Source organism: Phoca vitulina, unplaced genomic scaffold, assembly GCF_004348235.1.
Source record: "Phoca vitulina isolate PV1807 unplaced genomic scaffold, GSC_HSeal_1.0 scaffold64, whole genome shotgun sequence".
In the NCBI taxonomy this organism is placed as follows: Eukaryota; Metazoa; Chordata; class Mammalia; order Carnivora; family Phocidae; genus Phoca; species Phoca vitulina.
The window spans coordinates 902543-928966 of NW_022589767.1; the positions used below are offsets into that span (position 1 = coordinate 902543).

General features: G+C 46.6%; 1 protein-coding gene across 4 annotated transcripts in view; it reads left to right on the forward strand.

The window, feature by feature from the left end:
* The window catches only part of ETV6 (ETS variant transcription factor 6), a 235562-nt gene that overhangs the window by 47795 nt on the left and 161343 nt on the right, over positions 1-26424 (forward strand). Inside the window, exon 1 of one of the 4 annotated variants that reach the window (XM_032391711.1) lies at positions 17887-20281. The exons of 2 other annotated variants lie outside the window; for them this stretch is intronic. Coding sequence is in view for 1 of the 2 variants with exons in the window: in XM_032391708.1 (XP_032247599.1) it covers positions 17908-18012 (105 nt within the window). In the remaining variant the exon portion in view is untranslated. Of the gene's footprint in view, positions 1-17886; positions 20282-26424 lie in introns of those variants that run through there. One more of the 4 variants, XM_032391708.1, reaches the window with a different exon arrangement.

Here is a 26424-nt window from a genome sequence, read left to right on the forward strand (position 1 = left end):
GCTGTATCTATTTGCTTTCTGCTGGGGCATATAATTTACCTTTCGAGTTCTATAAATGGAATCAGGGGTGAAGCCTTGACTTTGTTGGACGGAGGACCTGCAAGTTGCTTTCTCAAGTTGGTTTCTCTGCTCCACAGTGAACACTTTGTACAGTCAGGTAGACCTTTACGCCAGAGGACCAACTCTTGGGTGTTTGGAAAGGAAGACAAACCTGTATTTTGTAGAAAGGGCCTATTGTTCCCAGGGAGTGGTTGTAGCCAACTTCTTGGGCTCCTTGGCTGACTCTGAAGAAGGAATTGAAGTCAGAATGCTAATCACTGACTTGCACAGACATCAACAATCAGACCTCAGGGAGTTCATAGGAAAGTAAACAGAAGTGCTCCATTTCAGATTCTAGAAGAAGAGCAGTCGTGTCAAAGAGGCTCAAGAGGAAAAAAATGTGTTGGTGAGGGGGAAAAAGAAATTCTCATTCCCTGCTTCTCAAGTCTTAAAAATAAAGAAATCCTGAGGCGTGGGCTCACTTGCCATTACCAGGATTGACGTGGCTGGCAGCCTTATTCTTTTGGAGGTGGTCTCCTGAGCCCAGAGCCAGAGCAGGCTGGTGAGAACCACACCCTGGCTGAATCGCGGGGTTTCTCTACGTGAGCTGGACATAGACTTTTGTATTCTGATTGTGCACTGCATTTCCATTGATCCATTTCATATTCTCACTTGTTCGCTCTAATGCCAAACAGCAGGAATGCTGTTGAGAATGCGGTTATCAGGAAGGAGCAGTTTCTTCCGAATGTGAGAAATTTTGGGATTGTTGCAACCAATGTGTCGCTCTGAGTGGTGGGTCCATGGAAGGGTTCTCAGTTTGGTTTAGCCCCTGATGATTTTTCCTTCTCTTAATGTAAGGAGAGAATTATTCCCCCCTCAATTACTGCTCTCCAACGTCCTTCATGTAGATTTATGTATTCTAATCTGGGCCTGTCTTTGATTTAGTGCCAAGTTGTACAAATTCCAAGTCATGGATGCGGCAGGTGGGTAAGATGATCTGTCCTAGAATGCGTGGTGAAAACAGCAGTGGCCATGGCACGGGGAGACCTGGTTCTACTTCTGCCAGTGACCTGCCTGTGACCTGAAGTGTCACTGAGCTGGTCCTGTCACCTTACAGGGCCACAGTCACCTGTTATTGATGAGGCTGGGCTGGAACATGGTTACAGTAATTCTAATCTCAGCCTTCTCTCCTTCTAGATTAGAGCTTACAAAGGGACTCTTTAATAGGAGCCGTTTATAAGCTATTTGAAGTCTATCCATTCTTCTCCCAGTAGTTGTGTTTATGATTCTCTCAGCCTTATTCCATGAACTATGGCAAGTAGAGGAGTTATCCCATCCATTACTCTGTTATCCTCCACGCTGTGGTGCATGTACCGGAAAAGCTATACTTACTCTCCAGGTTAACCTTTGTTTCTAGTGAGAGAGAGCTCTCACACACAGCCTTGATCTCACGTAACCGAAATTGGAATAAATCAGAGCTGGGGTGCATGGGACAAATGGGAGCATCTCAAGTTTAGGGTTGAGGAGTCCTGATGAGAAAAATTAACAGTGTGGATAAGGAATTCGAAGACCCACAAAGCACTCCTCACTGTTGGCCGTTTGGGGGAGTCCTGTTGTCTTCTGAGCCATTGTTTGGACTGGCCAGGAAGCTTGCTGAAAGATCGGCAATTTGCTACAAGTGCTGTACGCCATACCGTGTTCTCTTAAGGAGCTGTGGGGCTGAGGTACCACATCCCTAGGAGGTGCTTCCCACTGGCTGCTCACAGTCTGCACATCACAGATGATTGAGATTTTCACCGGTGTGCTGTGCATCCCCTCTGCAAGCCTTGCTGTGTCATCCGTATTAACATGGGGACCACTTATAGTACCGCACCAAGCGGGATGGGCATTGTTTCCGTCCAGGCTTGTAAAAATCGGACATGTGACCCTGCCTGGCTTTTCACCTCTCAGGCCAACTTTTGGAGTCCTTCAGGCCTTCTGTGGCGCTGAAACCTGGGGCTGCTCAAGCAACTCTGCTTTCTTGCTGAGATCTTTTTGTTACCTTTGCCCCCACCCACCTTGTGTTTCTTGTTACCTTTGCCCCCACCCACCTTGTGTTTCAGCCATCAGTGAGTTTATTTTTTTATTTTTTTAAGTCACTCAGACATTCAACCAGACTTTGGGGGTGGGGGATGAAAACTGTTATAAGAAACTGTCCCAGAATTGTAAGGGACTTAAAACTCACTTGAAAACAGGAGGCCTAAGTATGTGAAAAGTCATCTTAGCGGTATTGGCTCATCGATGGAGTAGACAGTAGGATCAGGGAAGGAGAGATTTCTATTCAGGAGTGATCGGGGGAGGCTGTGTTGAGGTCGTGGTCTCACTCCATGGCCTGATTTTCTCCCTTTTATTTTATATGTAACATCTGAGATATGTATATATATGTGTGTGTATATGTATATGTGATATATATATCAGATATTACAAATAAAACATATATATATGAAGCTATGTGAGTTACAAAGTATGACGATAAAATGAAAACCTCTGAACCTACCATCTAACTTAGGAACTAGAACATTACCAATACTGCTGCCCTACCTGTGTGCACCTCTCCCATTCCACCCCTGCCTTCCCACCCAGGTTAGCCACGGTCTTGAATCTTGTGAGGTTTATTCCTTTGCTTTTTTTCGCCTTTTTTGAAAATCTTTGTAGAACTCCTGTGTTTTCTTTGGAGATCTCATAATAAATCTGTGATACGGGATCTCTGAAGGCAAAACACCTGGGGCATATGTGACAGTCAGTTTTACATACAGGTTCCCCCGCTATCCAAAAGTAAAGCGTTCCTACAAAAACCTTCTTAAGCTGAAATGGTGTAACGCGAAGGGGTAGTTACCATTAATTTATACGGAAGAAGTGTTGAGTATTCCCAAGCCCAAAAAATAATGTCCCTTGGGCTTTTATATGTCTTAGGACAGAGGCACATCTTGCTACCTGACCCCAGAAAGAAACTGAGATCAAGCACAGAAGCTCACAGCTTCATGCTGAGATGCTGAGCGTGCCTGCTGGGGAAGGAGCTGACGGGGGCCCCTCTCATTGCTTGTGATGCCCAGTGTCTGAAACGGCTCGCTGCCGAGCAAACACCGAATGCTATTGCCACTTTTTTCCTTTTTTTGGAAAAGGGAAAATCCTCTTCAGATTTCATTTGGTTAGTGGAAACAGGTCTTAACAAAGGTCTTTTGTAAAGGTGAAGTGGCATGATGCAAAGTTTTGAAAAGTGGGGGATACCTGTATCTATTTGGCTGGATGGCGGTACGCAATTAGGTCGTCAAACATTATTTTGGATATTTCGGTGAAGGTGTTTGTGGGTGAGATTAACATTATAATTGGTAGACTTTGAATAAAGCAGGCTGCCCTTCATAATGTGGGTGGGTCTCATCCAATCAGTCGAAGGCCCGAGTAGAACAAAAGACTGACACCTCTGCCCTCCACTGCTCTCCCGTCCCGGCAGCCGTTGCCCTAAGCAAGAGGCAGTGCTGCAGCCGACTACCTTCAGACCTGAACTACAGCACTGTCTCCTGCCTGGCTTCCCGGCCTGCCAGCCCTCCCTGCAGATTTTGTACTTGCCAGTATCCCTAAGTGTTAATGAGCCCGTTCTTTAAAATAAATCTCTTCACGTACACACACACACACACGTATTGGTTGTGTTTCTCTGGAAAACCCTGACTAATACAGCATCTCACAGCTCTCTGCATGCCATGTGGGTGGCATTACAGACTTGATTTGCAGAGTATTCTTTTGTCAGGAGATCAGCAGTATATTAGTCACATGCTAGGAAAGCATTTGGCTGATTCTGGCCTAGGCCGTGGAAGGGAAATCTTGATTCTTCTGTAGAAGCAAAGCCTGCTCAGTCTTTTTGGAGTGCTCTTTTCTCCTTGGTAGTGCTCTGTCACCTTCCAAAGCCCTGTTGCTTTTGCTGGTCACTCAGATACTGTCTCCTACCGACCGTGTGCCCCAGTACCCCTATCCTTTCTCAACAGCATTTGCACAAGCGTATCCGTGCGTGTGTGTTTCTGTACCTTCTATCTGGAACCTAGCTCTTCTCGTTACCAGGGAAGAGCTTTCGCCTCTCTGAGCCCTTGTCCCCATATCTGCCCCAGGGCTGGGGGGAGTCGTCCACCTGCATTTATTGTGTGTCGCCGTGTTCCAGATGCTGATCGAGGTGCCTTACCTGCTTATTCCATGTCTGTCATTGTAGCAAGCCCGGGTGGTGGCTGCTCTCATCATGATGACTTCGTAGTGAGAAACCGGCCAGAAAGTTATAGAAATGGGATTTGAATCCAGGCAGTGTGCCCCCCCAGAGCCCCTGCTCCTAACGCTTTTGTAAACATACTATAACCTGAAAAGTACTCTGCAAGTATAAGATACAGCTATTATTAAAATACTGTATTTGCCTTGGGGCCCTGTGCTCTGCTAGTTGATAGCTAGGGCATTTGAGGAGCTGGTCCAAGCTAATGAAGTCATTGGTAGGAATGTATTGCCCTTCCTGGAAAGCTCTGCTTCTGTGACAGAAGCCTGGCAGTCACAGTTCCTGAGCACCAAGGAGAAGTCCTAGAGGGGGCCTCTTAGGACGTGAGTTGGTGGCGGGTCGGGTCAAGAGCCTCCCCTTAGGTCACACCAAGAAAGCCACCGCCTCCTTGGCATTTAAATAGGTCCTGGAGACTACAGTGTGGCCCACTGAGACAGAGCAACTCCATCGGCTTGGAGAGTTGGAGGCCTCAGCCAGGCGTGACAGATCTTTGGGACTCCTTTACCAATCCAGGGCCATGGCAGATGTTGTTAAGTAATCATAACACTGTGCAGAATAACCACTGCTAACTGATCGAGTTGTGCAAATAGCATGGAAGGTCTTTGGCCATTCTTGCAGAGGTCTTGGGTTTCCCCCAGACAACCCAGCCTGGCTTTACTCTTGCCTTTCCTGGGTCTCTCCTGTTTTCCCCACCCATAGTTCTCCAGGATTTCAACACTGACTCTGCCTGCAAAGTCTTGTTTTCCTCAGTGTTTTTAACTCCTTTTCCTGTCTGGTTACGGAGCGAAACGGTACCACACATCTCAGTTTCCAGAGCTGATTCTCAAGGACTGAGAATCATTCCCTCTTTCCATGGAGACAGTTCAGTTTTTTGGGTAAGGGTGGTGCAGGGAGAGGGTCACACCGCACACCAACACTCCTGGGAGGGTCTCCACCTGTGAGGTTCGTTTCTCGCCACTGTGGAAGGAACAGAAGTTATTCCATTTAAGTGTAGAAACTTGCCTTTTTTTTTTTTTTAAAGGCCTCGCTTCCTTTTTCTTCATGGATCCTGCTTCCCCCTCTCCTGTACTGTCACATAGACGCTGGTGCGTAGAGATCGTTTCTGGTCCCAAGTTCCTTTTTGAAGGAACGAGACTGTGTATGCCATTGTTTTCTGGGGAGAGATCCATGCTCTTCCCTCTGCTTTCCAAACATTTCTCCCAAAAGCATTTTCAAAATGTCAGTCATGCAAGGGAACAATGGTTTCTGGGTCGTTCCAGGGGCACCTTCTTAATGACTCAAAAACGAATAAAATGTAGAGGAATACTCTCAAGTTGTGATTTATACATCATTTCCTTGCTTTCTTCAACACCCTTATTTTTGAACCAGTCCATATTTTGATCAACGTTTTTTTGGGGAAGAATTGTGTGGTATTTCCCAACGTTCCCCCGTGGGTGGACCGGCATCACTGATTTACTTTTCTGTATTTTTTTTTCCACTTTCTGTCTCCCGTTTTGTCAAGGCTCCAGCAAGCTCCAGCCTTTTCTCGGTGTTTTTGAGTCCTGGCATTTTAGCGTGACATCTGTGGTTGTGTTAATTTCTCATCATTATTTTCCAGCCCGTCAAGGAAGCCTCATAAAAACAAAGCATTTTGTTTGATCCTCAGGTGGAGAGGTTTGAACCCTGGCACACACGGGTCCTTCTGAGCCGTCCCACAAGTCGGAGGGGCAGTGGTCTCATCAGCTGTTGGCAGAGTGCAGCACATCTCTGTTGTCTGCCTTTGTGCTCTTTCCTCTTTCATCCATCCAGTCCGTGTTAAGGGATAGAAATGCTGTTAGAAACATTCCTTGGGTGGTCAGATTTTTAGCACTGTAACCTCATCTGAGACTTAGAGAGGCCCTGTGTCGAGTGAAGGACCCGGAAGCCAGTCTAGTCCCTTCCCTTCCTAGAAATGTGACCCCCTCAGAGCTGCATGCCCTCAGCATGGCGGGGGGTGGTAGTACTGGGGGTGGCTGTCCGTGTTGGTCAGGGTTCTCCGGAGAAGCAGAACCAGTCGTGTGTGTGTAAGTGTGCACCGAGGCTTATTTTAAGGAATTGGCGCACACCATTGTGGAGGCTGGCTAACCCACAATCTGGAGGGCAGGCCGGCAGGCCAGAGACCCAGGGAAGAGCTGATGTTGCAGCTCAAGCCCAAAGGCAGGCTGAAGAAGTCCCACTTCCTCGGGGACCTCAGACTGTTTTCTCTTCGGATCTTCAACTGATTGATTGCACGAGGCCCACCCCCATGATGGAGGGCAGTCTGCTTTACTCAAAGTCCACGGATTTAAATGTTCATCTCATTTAAAGATGACCTTTGTGGCAACATCTAGACTGGCATGTGACCAGATAGCTGGGTTCCATGGCCCAGCCGTGCTGACACGTGAAATTAGCCCTCACACCATCTCGCAGGGCTTTTCCGAGGCTCGGCTGTGAAGAGTCAGGAGCTGAAGGCACATAGGGGGGAGTCAGCTGTCCTTGAGCACTTCTCTTGTTTTTCCCTCTCTCTGCCTCTTTTACTTCCTGAATTTTCTTTTTCTTCCCTCCCTTTTCCCTTTGCTTCCTTCCTCTGACATGTGCCCTCCTTCTCCCACCCACTGCACTTGAGATGGGGGCCACATGCGAAATGAGAATAAGAGGGAACAATCCGATGGGTGATTAACGTGTAATGGAAAGAGAACAGATCTTGACGTTATTCCGACTGGAGTTAATCTTGCCCTTTTATGGTAACGGGCAAGTGGATATACCTCTCTGAGCCTTTGGTCACTGATTTCTAAAATGAGGATAATGAGATTTATCTGGTACAGTTCTTAGGATGATTAAATGATTTAACATAATCATGTGCATTTCCCTTGCTTCCAGATGTTTCCTCGAATCAGAGTATTTTTTAACTTTAAAGCATTACTCATTTTAAACTCCTTCAGGCTTTTTGGTACCTACTAGACTTCCCTTTAGAACAGATTAACTATTTTGCTACGATTGTGAACCACCGTTTCAATAAAGTCTCCTAGTGAATGTTCTTGTATCTTAGTCTCTCTTGCTATTTCTCAGACACTCCAAGCACACTCCTACCTCAGGGCCTTTGCATGTGCTGTTTTATCTATATAGAGCGCTTCCCCCAGATAACTGGAGGGCTTATTCCTGCATATCTTTCAGGTATCTGCTCATATGTCACCTCCTCAGAGGGGCCTTCCCTGATTAACTTATATAAAATAATATACTCTCTTACTCTCTATTGCACTTTATTTATCTTCATAGTGTTCATTTGAAATACATATTTATTTTCTATGCACACCTCCCACTAGAATAGTGGTTCTCAACCTTGGATGTTCATTATAATCACCATGGGAGCTTTTAAAGATCCTAATGCCACTCCAGAACAATTAAATCAAACTCTGGGGGAGAGATCCAGGCATCGGTATTTTATAAAACTTTCCGGGTGATTCCTGTGTGCGGCCAGGATTGAGAACCAGTGCTCTAGAACCCTGCCACGAGAATGTGGTTGCGTGCAGGTGGCACCAGCATCATCCGGGAGTTCAGGAGAAATACAGGTGCTTGGCCCCACCCCAGGCCCCCTGAGTCTGCTTCCACTGTTTGGCAAGATCCCCAGATGAGTCAGATGACCCTGGAGTTTGAAATGCGCTGCACTAGAATGTAAACTCGTGGCGTCGCTTTCGCTTTGTTTTTAGCGCCAGAAGAGTGCCTAGCACATAGTAAGCGCTCACTAAATGTTAACTGAATGAATGATGAACTAGTGTTGGAGATAAGAGGAAGGAGGTGATAAGGGAAAGAGCATGAAGACAGAGGAAACCAGCCTAGCCCTGCCCACGTTCCCTGAGCACAGGCATATGCAGGGCTCCTATTGCTCCGTGAAAACGTAACGAGGTCCGACATCTCAGGGCTCGCCTCCAGCTCTTGTGCCTTCCAAGGTGATTGCTGACTAATCAAAGATATTGTGATAATGAATTGCCTAACTACCCGGGCCGACTTCTTCCCTCCGAGCATAGATTTTATTAGGGGCCTGCTGAAACCAATTAGCCAATTAAGTAATAATTTAGTAAGACTTTATGGACTGCCTACTACACGCATGGCTTCACATGGCTCGAGAGGCGAAGAACCCAAGATGGAAAAGACAGTCCAGCCGTAGAGACAGTCCTGGAGGTGGGTGATTATAACTTGAGGCAAAAAGTGATCGGGGCGGGGAATCTCTCAGGCAGGGTGCTGTGGAAGGTCAGTAGTAAGCGCTGATTGCAGGCGTGGGGGTCAGAGTAGACTTCCTGGGTGGGGGAGGGCGGGGGCATTTGAGTTGGGCTGGAACACAGAGCAGGTGACATGTGATTCAGGAGTGCAGGGAAGGCAGGTAGGAGGACTGAGGGCGGCGGGGCACAGAGGATGACTGCTGGCTGTGGAAGGTGGATTGGAGAAGGAGACCATGGGTGCATCAGAACCAGTTTGCAGGTGATTACAGATAACTATCCCAGTTAGTTGACCAGGCCCTGATCTTGGGCGGTGTGGCAGGAGGGTGTGAGATGTGGGGACGCTTTTGAGGGCTTTCGCGAATGTGGAAGAGTCTGTCTCCTTTAATCCTTACAACAATGCTAAGAAGTAGGTGATGGGATTTCCGTTTTCTTTAATTTTTAAAAATTTTTTAAAATTGCGATGGAATTGACATGTAACGGTGTATTAGTTTTAGGTGTACAGCGTAGTGGTTTGCTATAGGTACGCACTGGGAGATGGGTATCACAGTAAACTCACTGAACATCCATCACCGCACATAGTCAGGAACTTTCTTCTTGTGATGAGAACTTCAAGGATGTGGTCTCTTAGCCACAGTCGGATATAAAGTACAGCACTGTGAACTGTAGTTGCCATGCTGTACATTACATCCCTAGAACCCATTTATTTTATAACTGGACATTGTACCTCTTGACACCTCCCACCCCACCTCACCCCTGCCTCTGGCACCACCAGTCTGTTCTCTGTGAGTTCATTTTGTTTGTTTCTTTTTCTGATTCATGTATACATGTAATCCTGCATTATTTGTCTTTCTTTGACTTGTTTCACGTAGTTACTTTCATTTTAAGGATGAGAAAACCAAGACTCACAGGATAAGTACCTCACCCAAGGTCACACAGCTAATAATAATTGCCGTATGTGGGCCACGAACACAGGTCTTTCCCGTGTAAACTGTGGTCCTCACTGCTGTGCTCAGCTCTCTCCAGAATCAGCACTTTCTCTCGCTGCTGACAGCAGACCTTATAAAGGAAGATCAGGCATCGCTTGCCTTATTCTTGAGCGGTTTTGTTTTCTATGATTAGCATAAATTGGGGATTTGTGGCGGCTGATTTCTCTCTGTGACTTCGGTCACGATGACACAATATGGCCTTTGGAAGTAAAGGCTTTGAGTTCCCTAAAAAAAAAATCTAGATTGTAAGAGGGGATAGAAGAAAACTAACCCAAATCAGAGATTTTCTACCAGCTCTCTTTATTAGGTTTCTTGTAATAATCAATAAATATTCAGCAATTCTTTCTTCACGTAACTAGAAGAGTCAGGGAAGAACGGCGACCTTTGACCTAGCTGTATCAAGCCTGTGCTCTTGGTAAAAGGAAGTTTGCTGAGATCTGGGTCTGATACTGAAAAGCTGAAGGAAGCAACATCTTGCTATTACCCTTGCATTGAAGACCATTTGGATCCGCTTAGGTGGAGAATCAGGGCTGTGATCTGGTAATTGGGACTGACTTATGCCACCCCGTTGACCTAGATGAGTGGGATCCATTCAGACAGCTTCAGTTTCTAGACTGGCGTTTGTATTAGTATTTGGTGAAAGTTGGTCGAATTTTGGCTGAAGTTGGGGGGATGTGGGCAGAGCTGGTTTCTCTCTTTCATGCTTTGCTCTAGGAATGCTCTGAGGTAGGTCAGGAAGACTCATGACTCAGACCAGCAGTTAACCACCTTAAACATCTCCATTCCTCTATCTGTTAAATAAGGGGTCCAGTTAGGAGGACCACCGATCAGCCTTCCAGCTCTAAAATTCTATGCTTTTTCCTTTAAACAGTGACTGAAATAGCCATTGAGCAGCTGTGTTAGGTGTTGCTTACTTTTTTCCCCCCAGATCTTTGTATTCAACTACATGTTTGTGTCATCCAGTTTTAAGAACACCTTAGTGGCCTCCAGACAGTTGTCCACAGCCCATCAGCTGTTCAGCCACTTATCCCTGGCTATGAGTAGGTGCAGATTCCACATCTCTCAGATCTAAATAATTAGGTGAATTTTGTTCCTGGGAGGGAAAGGGCCAGCGTGGCGAGCAGCAAGCACTCATCCGAGTACGTCCTTCTGGCCTCCGGTGCACACAGGTGGATGGCTTCCCCTGAACCTCAGGGAAAACCTTTATTTTGCCTGTCGTTGCCCTTCCTGCACTACAGACGTTAATGTCATTCTTCCACTTCAAATCCAGCAGCGTCTGCCCAGCTCCATTTTCTTCCTTTTGCCAAGAAGCAGGCAACCAGCTCTGCCTTCCCGAGAGAGAACTGACCTGGAGCCACGGGTGCCACGTTTTCAGCTTTGATGGCGATTGCTTTGGTTCCCTTGTTTCATCACCGATTAGGATGTGCAGGCAGTGCTGTGTGACACAGAGCCCATAAAGCATATCTGCTTCCTGCTGATTTCATGGTTCTGGAGGGGAGGCTGTGCATGGGGCTTAGGAGAGACTAGAGGATCAGGCAGGGTGCTATGAACTATTTACTTATACTCAAGAGCATAACTGTCCTTTTGAAGGGAACACGGCTGCCTTTCCCCGTAGTGTAGCTCTGTACTGCTGTGTGTGTGCGCTGAAGAGTAAGGAGTGTCCATCCATCCCTAACTGTCATGTCTGAGAACATTAATAAAAGACTCGGCCTCATATGCCTGCTGGTGATCCCAAGACAGCTACTGAGACATGTCTCTGTCTCCCGGCTCCTTTTGAATCCCTAGGGCCCTTCTGTAGTTTGCTGTTGTTGAGAATCATTGGGAAGTTGGCACCCGGACAGACTCCAGACTGTGAGTGGCCCTGCCGTTCCCCACTGCGTCCGACCCGTTTGTAGCCGACGGAGCCTGGCCTTGCGGCAAAGTGAACAGCCTGGAAGTGGAGTTCTCTCAATCTCAGCAACGTTAGTCTCATGCAAATTTCTCTCAAGCTGAAAAGAAAAGAACAAACAAATAGAATGCCAACTTTTAAAACAAGCTTGGGAAACATTGGGAAAAAGTCAGACTATGTTTAAATCAGCGCGAGAAGATGAGGCCCATAATCAAAGATTTGAGATAGATTTGGGGAGTTTCCCAAAAATCGGGCTCCCAAGTGAGCAATACTTGGTGTGTGTATTTGAGAAGCGGTTTCTGATGCTGCCATCCCATTGGCGGTGTCGCCCCATTCTGGGCACCCTGTGCTCCCTGTCGTCTGACCAGCACCTTCCTCTCTAGGGAGCGGTCATCCTTCTGTGCCTCACCCTTGCCAGCCCAGAGCCTCACACCCTGCTTGACCACTCCCTGCTCCTATTGGCACAGCTTCCCAGACTTACCGGAGTGACTGTTTGATGGGATTTAAAGTGCTTGGCAGGACCTCCTACATCATTTGTGGGGCCCAGTGCAAGATGAAAACGCAAGGCCCCTTGTTCAGAAATTCCGAAGAATTTCGGGACGGCCACGGGAGAGCATTAAAACAAGCACAGGCAAGCTCACGCAAGCACGGGACCCTGGGCGACTGCACAGGTCACACACGCCCAAAGCCAGCCTGCCATCAGTACTGTATTTCGGAATAAGCAGGAGTTGGTTTTAGGGCCCCCTGACCCTCCAGCCCAGTCTCCGCGATGGCCTGTGGCGGATCCCTGACCCGTGATTCACAAAGGGTCATTCAGACAGGACCTGCCCAGGGTCTGGGTTCTCACTCTTTCCTGAAGTCGTTGAGGCCGTGCAGAATGTGTTTAGTGTTTCATCCAGTCAGTTAGGGTAATCACTGGGGGCAGTCAGTTTTTCTGGCACCTTCAGAAGCGGAGGCAGACCAGATTCAGTGAAGGCTATAGAAGCTACCCAAGGACCAGCCAGGCTGCCACCCTGTCAGTGAGCCCACGGGGAGGGGAGACGGAAGCCTGGGCCTTGGGGAGCCACGTTCCTGGAGCCTGGGATCCATTTGCACTAGGCAGGAGGCCCGCATCCCAAGTTAGGAAGCACTGCCTTGGTGTCCAGCGTCATACTGATGTCCTTTGGCGAAGAAATAATGGTCTTTGCCCCGAATTCTTTTATAATCTCTCTCTGGGCAACGCAACTCATATTAAAAATGCCAGCAAGCTTGAGACCCGTAAAATACACTGATCTTTGAGGTCCGCAGTGTGACGGAGACGTCAGGTGCCCTGGGTCGGGGAGTGAAGAGACTTTTCTTTCCTGAAGGACAAGCTTCTGTAGTGTTTACTGCACTGAGAGTAGGTAACGCCAGCCTGTCTTTCACTCACCAGGGATGGCAAAGAAGGACTGGCTGACAAATTAGAAAGCAAGCCCATCTGTAATTTCACAGGCCACCGAAGAACGATGACTTGATCTCTCATCAGCACTGAGAAGGCCTTGGTGTTTCTCGCAGTGAGACACTCCAGGTGCCGTGGCTTCTTTGGGGTTCTGGGGCGCAGTCTCGGGGAGCTGCCTCACCAGTGAGGCTGGGGGAGGAGAAAGGCAAGTTCAGACACTAAAATCCCGTGAGGTGGGGCTGGAGAAAGGGACAGGAGCAGGAACAGGAATGGACTATTAACAGACTCTCTTCTGCCGGCACACTGGGCTGTTTGGCTACTTCCCTCCCCGAAGTAGGAAGCGGTCGTGCGGTGGCCTCCAGGGCCTGCGCTCCTGCCACACAGACAGCCTGGCACACTGGCTGGCCCTGACTCATCTGGGAAGTGAAGGCGTCTTTTACAAGCTCCTCGCCCACCGAGGCCTCCGGCTTCTGCCATACAGGAAATGTCTGGTCTCCCACTAATCAGAACTGTGAACAACTAGTGGCCATTTGTATAGATTTGGCAAAGGGGTGGGAGCGGGTGGTTATTTGTATTGGTGCCGATAGAACGGGAAAGAGTATACATGTGAGGAGACTGTGAGGGGGTTCTAAGCATGCTCAGGTACGGCCTTTACTCTTTCAAAGTCAGAAAGAGCAGGGGCGCCGGGGTGGCTCAGTCGGTTAAGCGTCTGCCTGCAGCTCAGGTCCTGGGATCGAGCCCCGCATCGGGCTCCTTGCTCAACAGGGAGTCTGCTTCTCCTTCTGCCCCTCCCCTGCACTCGGGCTCACTCTCTCTCTCTCTCTCTCTCTCAAATAAATAAATAATCTTTAACAGTTAGCACAGCCATTTGTCAAATGAGCCTTGAGGGCATTGTCACAAAGAGAGTTCTAGGTGGAAGTAAGAAATCTTACTGACTGGTGGGGTGCCATGAGCGTAATTTTGGGGTGAGGGGTGGGGGAAGGCAGCTCTATGTTCATATCTTAGCTCTGGTACTTAAGAACTCTGGGATTTAAATTCTCTAAACCTGTTTCTGTATAAAATCAGGATAAAAATTTCTCGCCAAGTTGTTTTAGAAGTGAGCAAGATAATGGTTAGAAGATGTCCAGCAGATGGTCTGGCACCCTAGACTAGTAGGTACCTTTTTCACGTTAGAGTTTTGTCTTTCTTATGAGAGTAAAGACGTCGTGGGAAGTGGCAGTGGTGGGGAAAGTCCGTTATTAAAATTAAGATGGGGTCCAAAGAGCTGTGATGGATCTAAGCCTTTTTTACCTGTGATCAAAATTGTCCGTGACCGTGGCATTTTTAAGGGGTTTAATTTTAGGTAAGAAGATACCATAGGTTACCTCTGTAGAAATTCCAGAATTTGAACGTAATGCTTCGGTTCACTCGTAGACTGAGCTAACGCTGTCAAGTTAGGCTGGCCTGACTGTATCTGATAATCAGGGGCAGGGAGAATATTGAAAATTGGAGCCCATAGATAATCCCAGTGTCTCGTTTTAGCCAATAACAATTTTTCTCCCACCAAGTCTTTACCAGAGCCGCTAACAAGGAGAAAAATTGACTGGTTTGAGTTTCCTCACCTTTTATTCTCCCCTGCTTATTCTCAGTAGAGGTGCTAATGAACAGTGAAATGGCCAAGGGGTGAGCTGCCCCAGGGAGAAGCAGCAGGCTTAAAGAAGCCACCAGCTGGATAACTGGGTTGAATAATTGAGCTAACTTAGCCGAAAGAACGGACACATCCACCTGCTACGTATTGTCAGAAGCCAAATGAACACTGAGAGCAAAGTTTTTCTTTTCAGTTTTCTTTTTCATTTAGGGATAGGTATTTGGGGACACTGCGGCCTCTTAAGTCTGCGAGCTGATGTGGGGATGCTATGAAGGAGTTAAATCGCTGTAAGAATATGCAAGGATTCTTACCCTCTCCTAACCTCCTTCCATCAAAGTATAGATACTGTTGGAGAAGCCAAATCGACTTCTCTGAAAATAAAGGAAATTGAGATTGCTCTCCCAAGCCCCTGTCCTAGGCCACTCCCTAAACAAAGAATGGATGATCCAGGTATTTTGACCTTTGCCCATTGCCAGGCAAGGCCGCTCCCCTCCCCGCGAGGGAAAGGTATTTTATTATCTGTCTTAATTGAGCCACTATATGGAGAAGCGCTGTACTGTAATTAATTCTGTGGTGCTCAGACTGTTCATCAGAATTACCTAGAGGGCTTTTAAAAACAGTTTGCAGACTCCTTCCCCTGGAGTCTTTGATTTAGTAGGACTGGGCAGGGAGCAAGAATTTGCACCTCTGAAAGTTCCCGGGTTCTAAGGACCGTACCTTGGGAGCCACACGCGTAAGGGGTAAGAAGGGGAGCTCTGAAATCAGACTACCTGGGTCTGAATCCTAGATCTCACACCTGATAGTTGTGTGACAGGGTCGTTAAAGCTGACCTAATCTCTTGGTACCCAAGTGTTCTCACTAGTAAAATGGAAATACTAATACCTTGTAACGTTGTGAGCATTAAATTAATTAATACATGAGAAGCCTTTAGAATATTGTCTGCTATATCACAAGTATTCAGTCCAGACTAGAGTGGCGCAGTGATAGGTCCCCCGTAACAAGGAATAGAATGAGCCCTTTACAAGGATCGTCACTTTTAAGACCCACAACCCTCTTCTCCCTCTTTCTTGCTTCCTGCCTTACTTCTCACTTCCTTTTTCTTCTCTCCTTCCCTTCCCGCATCCCTCTCATTCTGTCTTGCTCTTCATAAACAATATGGTAACAAAAGTAGTAAAACTCTAAATAAAAAAGAAAAAAAAAACATTTGTTGGTTGTCATAAGGCGTGACCTTCGAGAGCATGAAGGTCTTCGCCTTGGTATCCCAGTATGGTACCAGCCATATAGTAGGAGTTGGGTGGACATTTATTGCATGAAACCAGTCGTCCTTACAAGTCAAACCGGATTGATCCATCAGGGTTCCCTTCCGGTTCTTCATCCTGTCCTGGTTTCTCTTTGACTAACATATCCGTGAGGTTCACCTCTGCTCTTTCTTCCTCCAGCTGCAGCACGCACGTGCCAAGGCAGGGTGGAATCGCAATCTGTCTACAAAGCTCTTGTTTTACTGGCTGTTACCTGGACTGCTCGTCACCATTTTAAGAACAGGAGCCTCAGGGGCGCCTGGGGTGGCTCAGTTAGTTGAGCAACTGACTCTTGGTTTTGGCTCAGGTCAAGATCTCAGGGTTCTGGGATCGAGCCTTGCGACAGGCCCTGCGCCTAGCAGGGTGTCTGCTTGGGATTCCCTCCCTCTGCTCCTCCCCCTGCTTGCTCTCTCTCTCTCTCTCCCCCTCTTCTCTCTCAAATAAATAAACAAATCTTAAAAACAAAAAACAAAAAACGGGAGCCCCCAGGAAGCTCTGAGTCTGAGCCCCCAGGAAGTGCCTGACCCTGGGCTCCTTGGAGGGAGACCAGGCCATCTGAAGCCACCCCATGCTCCCTGACCCAGGGATTGTCACTTCCTGCAACATCTCCCTCCCAACCCAGCCTGCAACATAAGGGATACCAGTGTCAGCTCATAGGGAAATTGGTTGTCAGGTATTGCCCAGTTACAGTTGGTTTAAACTCGCGACTACCCATAGTACTGCCTCCAGATCACAAGCAGGTCAGCTGCCTGAGTCTCTGGTTACTCTTGCAGCTCAGGTTTCCCTCCGGCAGGTCCTGATAGGGGCTAGTTTTGCACAGATGTGGCCAGGTCCTACGGCCAGGTTTAAGATTTCCGTGTACAGCCGTCCTAGCAGCAGCGCCTAGAGAGGGAGTGTGTTCTGAGGGCTTGGAAGGAAGTTTCTTTCCATGCAAGGCATGTTCCTTGATCGTTTGGAGCTAGTTATGTGGAGTGGATCTGTGCCAGTCAGCACCAGGAGAATTTCTACGAGTGGGAGAGTCTGTATTCCCTGGGACCTTTCAAGGGTCCGTGTTTTCATTGTTTCTCATTGCTTGCCCCGTAACTGGCTGTTACATAAACATTGACTCAGGGCCTACTGCATGCCAGCTACTCCGCTAGGTACTCCCAAGGATGGAACCTTTCTGTCTGCTCTGTGTATCGGTGGGGAGTTGAGTTCGTGACAAGAATAAAGAGTTAGGGGTGGGGCAACTGAGAGTAAGCGATAAGCCTTCAAGCAGTAGGAACAAAAGTGTTAACTTGGGAAATTTTTTAGACAGTTTATTGAGGTATTTGTAGTAGATATGTATCTAGATATGGGGCTTTTCTGGCTGTGTGGTCCATGCAGGAGACCTTTGCAGGCTTCCCAGATGGCTTTTGACTGGACCCTCCGCCTTAGCATTGAACCTGTGTAGCGTAGACCTCTCTTATTATATTACACCAAGGTTTCTGGTAGAGCTACTCCGGGATCCACACAGATAATTCTTATCCCCCTCCCCTGAGTCCTCCAACTTCCCATTTGGGAAGAGTGGAGTTTTCTGACCCTGTATTGCTTCTATCACGAACTGGCTACCACCCCCTTCTCTGCCCATTTTCCCTGTCAAGTTCACCTTGTGTCACACCTTTCCACCTGGATCCATTCCCTGCCAGGAATTGACAGGGAGCTTTTAAGGCTTACATTTCTTCTTCTTTTTCTTCTTTTTTCTTTTCCCCATTCAACACCTAGTCTGGTGCTAAATACTTACATGCTATGCTGTGAATATGTGTGTGAATGGATTGGTCAGAATTCCAAATTTTAGTTGCAGGAAAATTCTTTTGTTTTGCATCGTACATGGCTTACCACGAGGAAAGGTCCTGACAAGGACTTGGCAATCCTGAGATTTTCTTTGGAATGGCATCTGCCTTACTAAGTGTTGACCTATTTTGTAACAGACCAGGATGATGGGGTTTCCCTTTTGCCTACTATTTCAACAAAGTTCACTGCATTGAAGGCCTATCTCAAAGGCAATATATATATATATATATATATATATATATATATATATATATATTTAATTTCAGAGTAGTGTTCCTAGGCTGAATTATGACTTCCTCTCATCTTAGCCTCTGGTACACTCTATTATTTTGAGTGTTATGTTCCCATCTGACTCCTTCCAGGTGCCTCAAGGATGGGCAGGAATCATGTTTTACCATTTCTGTGTCCAAGTATGGATTCACCGTGCCTGTCACTGGCACAAGGTGAGTATGTACTCAGGAAATGTTTATGTACTCAGGAAGTGTTCTCAAGAGAAATGTACTCAAGAAGTGATCAAATGAATAGATAATTTGGGTTATGAAAGTTCTTAAGGGCATTCCAAATGACAGAGGGCTATGTCTGCAAGAGGGAGCATGAGGAGTCCAAGGGACAGAAGAGAGATTGGCTGTATCCAGAACTCACAGTAGTTTCCTCAGGAAACACTACCAGATAGTACTGGATGTGGGGGAAATGATCCACTTGCTCAATACCCTAGACTACAGTTGGCACACTGGGTACTCACTATGTGCACAGCTAATACAGTGGATAGGAAGAATAAAAATGATGTGATTCTTCACAGCCTAGGTGGGGAGATAATATATAAGCACAAAGTAATTAAAAAGTACAGATCAGTTCAGGATTAAGTATAGCAGTCTTTAGATTAGGGAGAAGAAGAACAAAATCTCCTGTGTGCCAAATCCTGTATAATACAGCGGTAGGAGCCTTAGATACACCCACAAACATGACTTCATTCAATCTGCACAGCCTTTCAAGATCGGTGTCTTTATCTCTAGTCTACAGGCCAGGGAACTGGGATTTGGGGGCTAGGTTACTTGTGCAGAATCACACAGCTAGTAAATGTCAGTGCCAAGATTTGAACTTGTGGTCAGCGAAGAAGAGACCTAATCTGTATTATGGAGGGTAAGTAAACTGTGGGTGGGCAGAGGGAGGAGGATACCACTTTGCAGAGGCCCTACCTTGTAGCTCTGAGGGGATAGTCTGACACACACACACACACACACACACACACACACACACACAGAGAGACAGTCACACATCCCGTACCCTGGATGACAGGCTGTTGAATGTGGAGTTTACCTGGCCCTCCCAACAGAGAGAGAGGCACGGATGAAACCTATAACACAGTCATGCCCACATCCCATGGGCTACGGAGGCTGTTTGTGCTCACGCACCAGCCAGCTGCACGCCTCATAGAACTAGCTTTTGTGACAAGGGCCCCACAAAGAAAAGCATCTTTTAGGGCCCTCTCCCTCACAGGGGCAGTGTACCTGGGAGCTTCCTGTAAATTGTGGTGACCTTGTTCCCTTTGGTCATTTTCCGTTGCTTTGTTCCTCATCTCCCTCATCCCTGTCACTTATGAAGTCCCCTGAAAGGGATAATTGTGCTAAAGAAAGACTCAGAGAATAAGAAATAAGAAAAAGCTAAGAAAATACAGCCTCAAGCCTACATGGAGCTGGTTTTCCAGTTAAGAGGCTTAATTAAAAGTGTGGGGACTGAACCTGATCTTTACATCGTTATGAAAAGTGAAGAAAGCATTATGGCACGTGTCCCTTGTAGGCTGCATCACATGCATGGGGAGGAGGCCTGAGGGCTTGCTGGTCCACTGGTGCTTACAGGGTGCTCGCACCAAGTACCCCTCAGTGGCCCCACAGGAGCGGACCCTGGCAGGGGAAAGCTCTCTTTCCAGCGGTAAGACTTGGTGATCTGTGCTTCGGTGAAGGGGGCTTATATAAAAGCTTCTCTTGGCCTGCCCATGCCTCTTTCAGCTGGATATTCGTTCAGCACGGTGGAGTAAGTTAGGGGTAGATTATACACTAGTAAGCCTCACAAGAGAGGAGTCTACACCTTAAAAATTCGACTATATTTACTCTCCAGTGATAGAAGCCATGGGGCTGGCCTTGAGGCTCCTTAGAGATCCCCTTCAGATTAAGATTTACGACACTGGTTTTACTGTCAAATTGGGTCATAGACATTTATGATTACAGGAAATCATTTAAACATATTTACTGTTTATTAAATTTGTAAACCACCTAAAAGATTTATAAAATTGAGCCTCTTTGCATGGTAACCAACGACCTGTACCTGACTTCTTCAAGTCTTAAGCCCTGTGTTCCCATAGCTATTGGATAGCTTGTCATCGACGTTTCATTACAATTTCATATTCTACTTTTAGGATTATTTAGTATCAAAAAATAATCTTTACATAATATTGTATGTCGGGCTTTATAGTTTACAAAACACCTTGACAGATACTATTTCTGTTATTTTTGATGGCTCCGTGACACTCCATGGAACTCATCTGCAACAGTTTAAGGTTCTTTTTATTTTGTATTTTACTTGATTTTTATCATTTTTCTTTTTTTTTTTTCTTTTTAAGGTTCTGTTTCTCAACTGAGTTCTGCTCAAGTGTGAGAAACCATAGCAGTGAACATGAACTAGTTTTAGCCTTATCACCATTTCCTGTTTAGGCAGGTAAGATCTGCTGAAGGAAAGAACGGTTGCCAAATGGCCAGGTGTGCTAGTTCATGGCCTAGAAGGGGCAGCTGTCGGTTGGACTTTGCCCATTTCAGGATTTTATCTGATCTCCTGGGTGTACTCATGAGTGCACTCCTGTGGGTGGAAAGCATTAGGATCAGAGACGTGTTGAAAGGCTTTGTACCTTTAAATGAAGAACCTTTCCAAAGGTCCTTAGAGCTGGTAGGCAGCTCTCTGGGAGCAGGTGGGGGTCAGGTTGTGGAGCAGTAGGTGTGGGTTCATGCCTAATAAATGGACTCTCCTGGGATCAGAGAGGGTGGCTCCCTGGGTCACCTCTTATACTATGAATGGAAAAGGAGATATGACAGGAAGAGCCCGGCTCCAGCCCTATTCGGGGTGACTGCTGGCGATTTGATGATTTCCTCCTTGATCTCGAGGCCCTCTCAATATGAATGACTTGTACGATGGGGAAGACAGTGGTCTTTGGACTCTTGGCTGGTACAGTCTTGACCTCGGTTAGACACCATCTTGGCTTCTGGAAAGAACTCTGTCCTAGACGACTATTCTGTTGATTCTCCTCTCCACAAAAGAACTGGTGTCTTTTAAGATCTTTCTTACTTTACATGCTTAAAGTTGAAGGTCATCTCCTTTGTAGTGAAAAAATAACCATTTTCCCAGTGGTGTGTGCCAGATGTGTGGGTTAAAGCAGGAAGACTAGCTGTCCTGGGTTCTATCCTTAGGTTTTTTGCTGATTCACGGAGGCATTTAATTTCTCTCTACCACTTTTTCTAGCTCTGCAAAATAAGAGAGGGGAGTTCATGAACATTTGTGTGCTACTGGGGGATTTTTCTGTGCAAGTGAAAATTATTATTGATGCAACCACAGGACTTGCTGCCAGCTTCAAGGGGTGCATTTTACTTTCTCTGGAAAGAGGCCAGCAGTAATGATGGAAACACAGTGCATTTGACTTTGACCTTACTTTTGACAACCGTTCCCTTGCAATCCTTAAAAACACATTCCACCATTTAAGAGAACAGCAGCAGGCCTTCAGTGAAGCCTGTGGCCTATGCATGCCTTTGTAGGTCTTTGGGATCCTGGTGAGAAAACCCTATTCCTCACTTTGCTTCCTGGTAGCTTGGCATTTTAGAGGCATCTGGAAAGAAAGGTGGCAGAAAAGCAGCATAACCGGCTTGACAAGCCTTGTATAAACAGAGGAAGTCCAGTAAGGCTTCTGGTCCGGGATTGCCAAGCTCAAAGAAGCCAATTGTAGTGTGCACAAAGGCGCAAGTCACTAAGGCCCAGAGAGCTCCCAGGAGGCCTGCACGTAGGCAAGACCTGAAGTTCTCAGCAAAGACTGAAGGTCCGTCGCAGCCCAGGGAGCTAAGCTGAGTTTGATGACTGTGGACTCTTCAGTGAGGTAGCGTTGTTGCCTGGACTGGGCATGTAGTTGGGTGGACAGTTGCTCCAGCCCTGCTCTCCTGTGACCCTGGTTTCTCGATCCTTTAGACTCGTCCTCCAGGTGCAGACGGTGGTGGCGGCTGCCGTCTCCACTGGAGAATGTGGGTGAAGTGCGCTTGATTTGATTTCCCCCTTTTGCTTGGGATGGTACAACAATCAGCCCATTAAAGTGGAAGTGGAAGGAGCGAAAGCCCCTCCCATGGGCCCCTGGCCCCTCAGAGGGCTGCCCCTTCCCCTTCCCTAGAACATTACTTTATCTAGTACACGTCATGCTTCTAGGACATCAGATAAGGTGGAAGAAAGTACCTTTCCCAAATATGTGTCCAGGCAGGTTTCAGCTGTTCTTGTGAGGAGGGGAACCCGTCGACGTGCTCCCGGGGTAACCCCCTCCTTGGCTCACATCCTTTCTGCCCTCTGCAGGCCGAGCGCCTCCAGTGTGTTTGGTGACCCAGGAAAGGCGACAGTGAGACGGACAGACTTCTGTGGCACCGCTCTTAGGGAGTGCTGCTTGGGAGAAATATTTGGGTGTGAAGTTTTATGGTAGGGTGGCTCTCTTCCACTGTGACGAGGACAGTCAGGAATAAGTCCAAAAAGGCAGTTTTTGATCTTTAGAATACTGTGCTAGATAAAATAAAAATAGATTCCCCTCATTCAGCACCTGGCACAGTGTTTAACAACAACACATTTTTTTAAATAAGATTTTATTTATTTATTTGAGAGAGAGAGAGAGCATGAGCAGGGGGAGGAGCAGAGCCAGAGGGAGAAGCAGACTCCCTGGCCAGCAGAGAGTCCAATGCAGGACTCGATCCCAGGACCCCGGGATCATGACCTGAGCCGAAGGCAGATGCTTAACCGACTGAGCCACCCAGGTGCCCCACAGCAACACATTTTTGATTGAAAATACCACTAGATGGCTGAATGAATGGGCATTCCTTAAGTGTGAGAATTGATCTTTTCTGATCAGATGGTTTTCTGCTTACCTCAAATTACACGTCATAAGAATTTAGGATGCTTACAGGGAAAAATGAGTGCTGTTTGTTTCTGCATAATATTTCTATATGAAAGCAAGCACTTGCTGAACTTTAGAAGCCTTTGGAGGTTTTTGAAATTCCCCACCGTTATTCTTAAGAAGAGAAGAGAACAATTTTTTTTTTCTACCCTCTTGGCTGATAAGGAAAAGCGAATTTCAGAAAAACATGGGACGGAACAGGAAGTGTTCAGAGGTTTAGTCATACTTGTTAGGTATGAAAAAGCCCCACTGCATTCTCATATTGTTTCTTTTATGGACTTAACACTTCCTACTTTGAGAATACCTTCCTCCCCAAGGGCTCAAAGCCCTTTATAGTCATTAATCTTCATCCTGCTTCTTTTCTTAAAAACTTGAAACGTTAGCGACCATTTTGCGGGTGTCATACCAGTTACAACTTCAGCTGAATGCATTTTATCTGTCCGGGTCCATTAGCTCCGTTGAGAATGTGGCCCTACAGCAGGCAGTAGGGGGACCCATTTGTCCGGGTTCCCGTGGGACTGTCCTTGTTTTAGCGCCCAAATCCCACATCCCAGGAGCCCCCTCAGCCCCAGGGAAGCCAGGATGGTTGGTCATCCAAGATGGCGACCCGTGCCCGTAGCCCCGAATGAAGAGAAATCCTCCCACCCTGCCGTCCTTCCCTCCAACCGTGGCCAGTGGCCTGAGAAATGACCCAGACAAGAGTCTGTGAATAAGGTAGTGCAGACCTTTCATGCCACTCGGTGGAAGAGGATTCAAAGCACAGAGTCATGGAATTGGGGAAATGCAAGATGAGCAGGGATAGCTTTGTGTCTATGAAGTAAAATTTCTGGTTTCTTGGGGGGTTTTTTTGGTTTTGGTTTTTTTCCTGTTTTTGGTTTACCCTTTCGCTCCTTACTACAGTACATGGTGAAAAGCGAAAACAAGAACTGATAACTACCTAATTTCTGAAACAAGAAGTGTGATTTCAAATACTTCTGTTGGTCTCAGATTTTTCATCTGAAAAATGAGGATGCTGGTCTTGATGTCTGGGGCCCCTTTCTGCTCAAACTTACGATGAGGAAAGAAGCAGGAAGTAGGAAGCAGGAGAGGGCAACAAGAAAATGGACTCCATCCCCTTTAATAAGCTCTACTCACCAGGAGGACGTTTTCCTTTAAGTGTGAATCTTACGCCATACTTAGGGCGTTTCCACCCGTCATTTCCCACCTCGTCTTTTTCTACCACCTTACGCTGTGTTGTTTGAACGTGCTGCTTTGTCTGAGCCGGGGAGGGAGTGGGCGGCTGCCATGGTTCTCCAGGTGCACCCAATACACAGACAGCCTTTCCTTTTTCTGCCTCTAGAGGACCTAGAACAACCCTTGCTCTTAGGACACCCTGGCAGCGGGCCTGAGAACCTTACCCTGCATATCAGGATATGCTCTCTTCTATTTAAACGGTCCAAACTCCAGGTATACAGTCATCTCGTGAAATACTAGAACTTGCAGACACTTTCTAGTATGTATTTTTTACTGTCTTTCGTGAGCCCATCATGCCACTTTCGTTCACTCCTCATTTTGGGGAAGAGATGTAAAGGGATCACAGCTTTCAAATCCAACAGCCTTGGTTTGAATTCTAGCACCATTGGCTTCGTGACATTGGCAAGCATGGTCTTTAAGCTTGATTCGGCTGGGTTTCTTCATTTATAAAACCAAAACGTATCATATCTTAGTGTTGGCACATGGAAGGCACTGAATGTATTTCAATGACCTCTTAGCCCTTTATTTTCTCTTAGCCCTACCCCCGGTACCATACTCCCTGACATGTCACCTTGCTTTCGTTCTTTGCCCCTTGTTAATTTCAGAGATTACAGGAAAGGTGTTCCAGGTAAAGGAGAGTAAGTACACAGTGAGTGGGTGCTAATTGAATAATTATACCAAGCTTTTCCTCCTGACAACTCGTACTAGGCCACGCTGCCCCTGAATGCTGATGGACCCAACTGGGGAAAAGGTGTCATTAGCAAAGAACCAGTCACCTCAGCATAAGAAATGAAATGTGTGCATTATTGGGGACCTTGCACACCACCACTCGCATACTCGACGATATTGAAAAGTTGATCTGTAAATGCAGGTAAAGCTGACAACTGATTGTTGTGACAGATAGCAGGAAAACCTCCCTTGAGCAGTCCCTGGATGTTTCAGCTGTTGTCACTAACATGTTCATCAAAAGAATCAAATCCATTGGGGCGCCTGGGTGGCTCAGTCGGTTAAGTGACTGCCTTCGGCTCAGGTCCTGATCGCAGGGTCCTGGGATCGAGCCCAGCATCAGGCTCCTTGCTCAGCGGGGAGCCTGCTTCTCCCTCTCCCTCTGTCCGCTCCCCCTGCTTGTGCATGCTGTCTCCCTCTCTCTCAAATAAATAAATGAAATCTTAAAAAAAAAAAAAGAATCAAATGCATGTTTTCCCTTTGAGTAGAGCATAGAAAATAGTGTTACAGAAATTACCTAAAATCTCTCTCTGGGACCATCTCCCGAATCCAGGTCGATGGGTGACCTGATCATGCTAGGACATGCAGACCTGGCGGTGGACACTTCTGTTGCAGCATCTTTATAGCAATTGACTCTTTTGATTTCCATTTTCCTGTTGGCTTTTTCCCCTGTTTTTTTCCTTGCTTAAAAATAGGTGATTTGCAAAGGCACTTGGAAGTGACTTAAATCCTATAATAGATAATCGTTTTACAGGAGCACTGTATCTTTTATCACACAGTCCTTGATGTAATTATGTGACAATTAAGTGTAATTATGTGATATCATGAGCCTACCACAGATGGAGCTACCAAGCCATCTCAGAAATGACCGTTATCTATATGTGTGTATGTCTGTAAGTCTTTAAGATTTACCACAATTTTGGCACATGTACACTTGTCGTTGATATTCATTACGCTTTTTATGTGCTAGGTCCTATGCTAAGTTCTGGTGTATTATATCCTTCAATCTTCACAGCCTTTTGAGGTGGAGCCAGTGTTATTACCCCATTTTGTAGGTGAAGCAACTGAGGCTCGTGGAGTTTAAGTAACTTGCACGAAGTTGTACAAAATCGTGCAGTAAGTGCCAGAGTCAAGACTGAAAACACACCTGGGTGCTTCCATGCAGTAGCTCTTAACTACCACTTTACACCGGTGAAAAATATTTTTAGAACTGAATGAAGAAATCTAAGGAAGAGGAAAGATACCTAGAGTCTAATGTCTTTTGTGATAACAATGTGAAACTTTTGTCTCTTTAAATTGTCATCCAGGGGCGCCTGGATGGCTCAGGCAGTTGAGCATTCGACTCTTGATTTTGGCTCAGATCATGATCTCGGGGTCGTGAGATCGAGCCTTGCATCAGGCTCTGCGCTCAGCGCAGAGTCTGCTTGAGATTCTCTTCCTCTCCCTCTGCCGCTCCCCCCTCAAATAAATAAATAAATCTTTTTAAAAAGTCATTGAAGTAAAACTTAAAGGCTCCATTCTTCATCTTCTACTTAAAAAGAATGGGCAAAATATCTAGGTAATTCATGCATGTGGCCCCTTTTTGAGATACCAGTTCTTGTTTCCAAGCCTTCTTTTTCCTTCCAGTTCCATGTGTACCGGTGTTTATCGGCTGCTTAATCCACCTGCTCCTTCATAGGTGTTTGTAGGTCCACGTGGCATTCACGTGGCAACT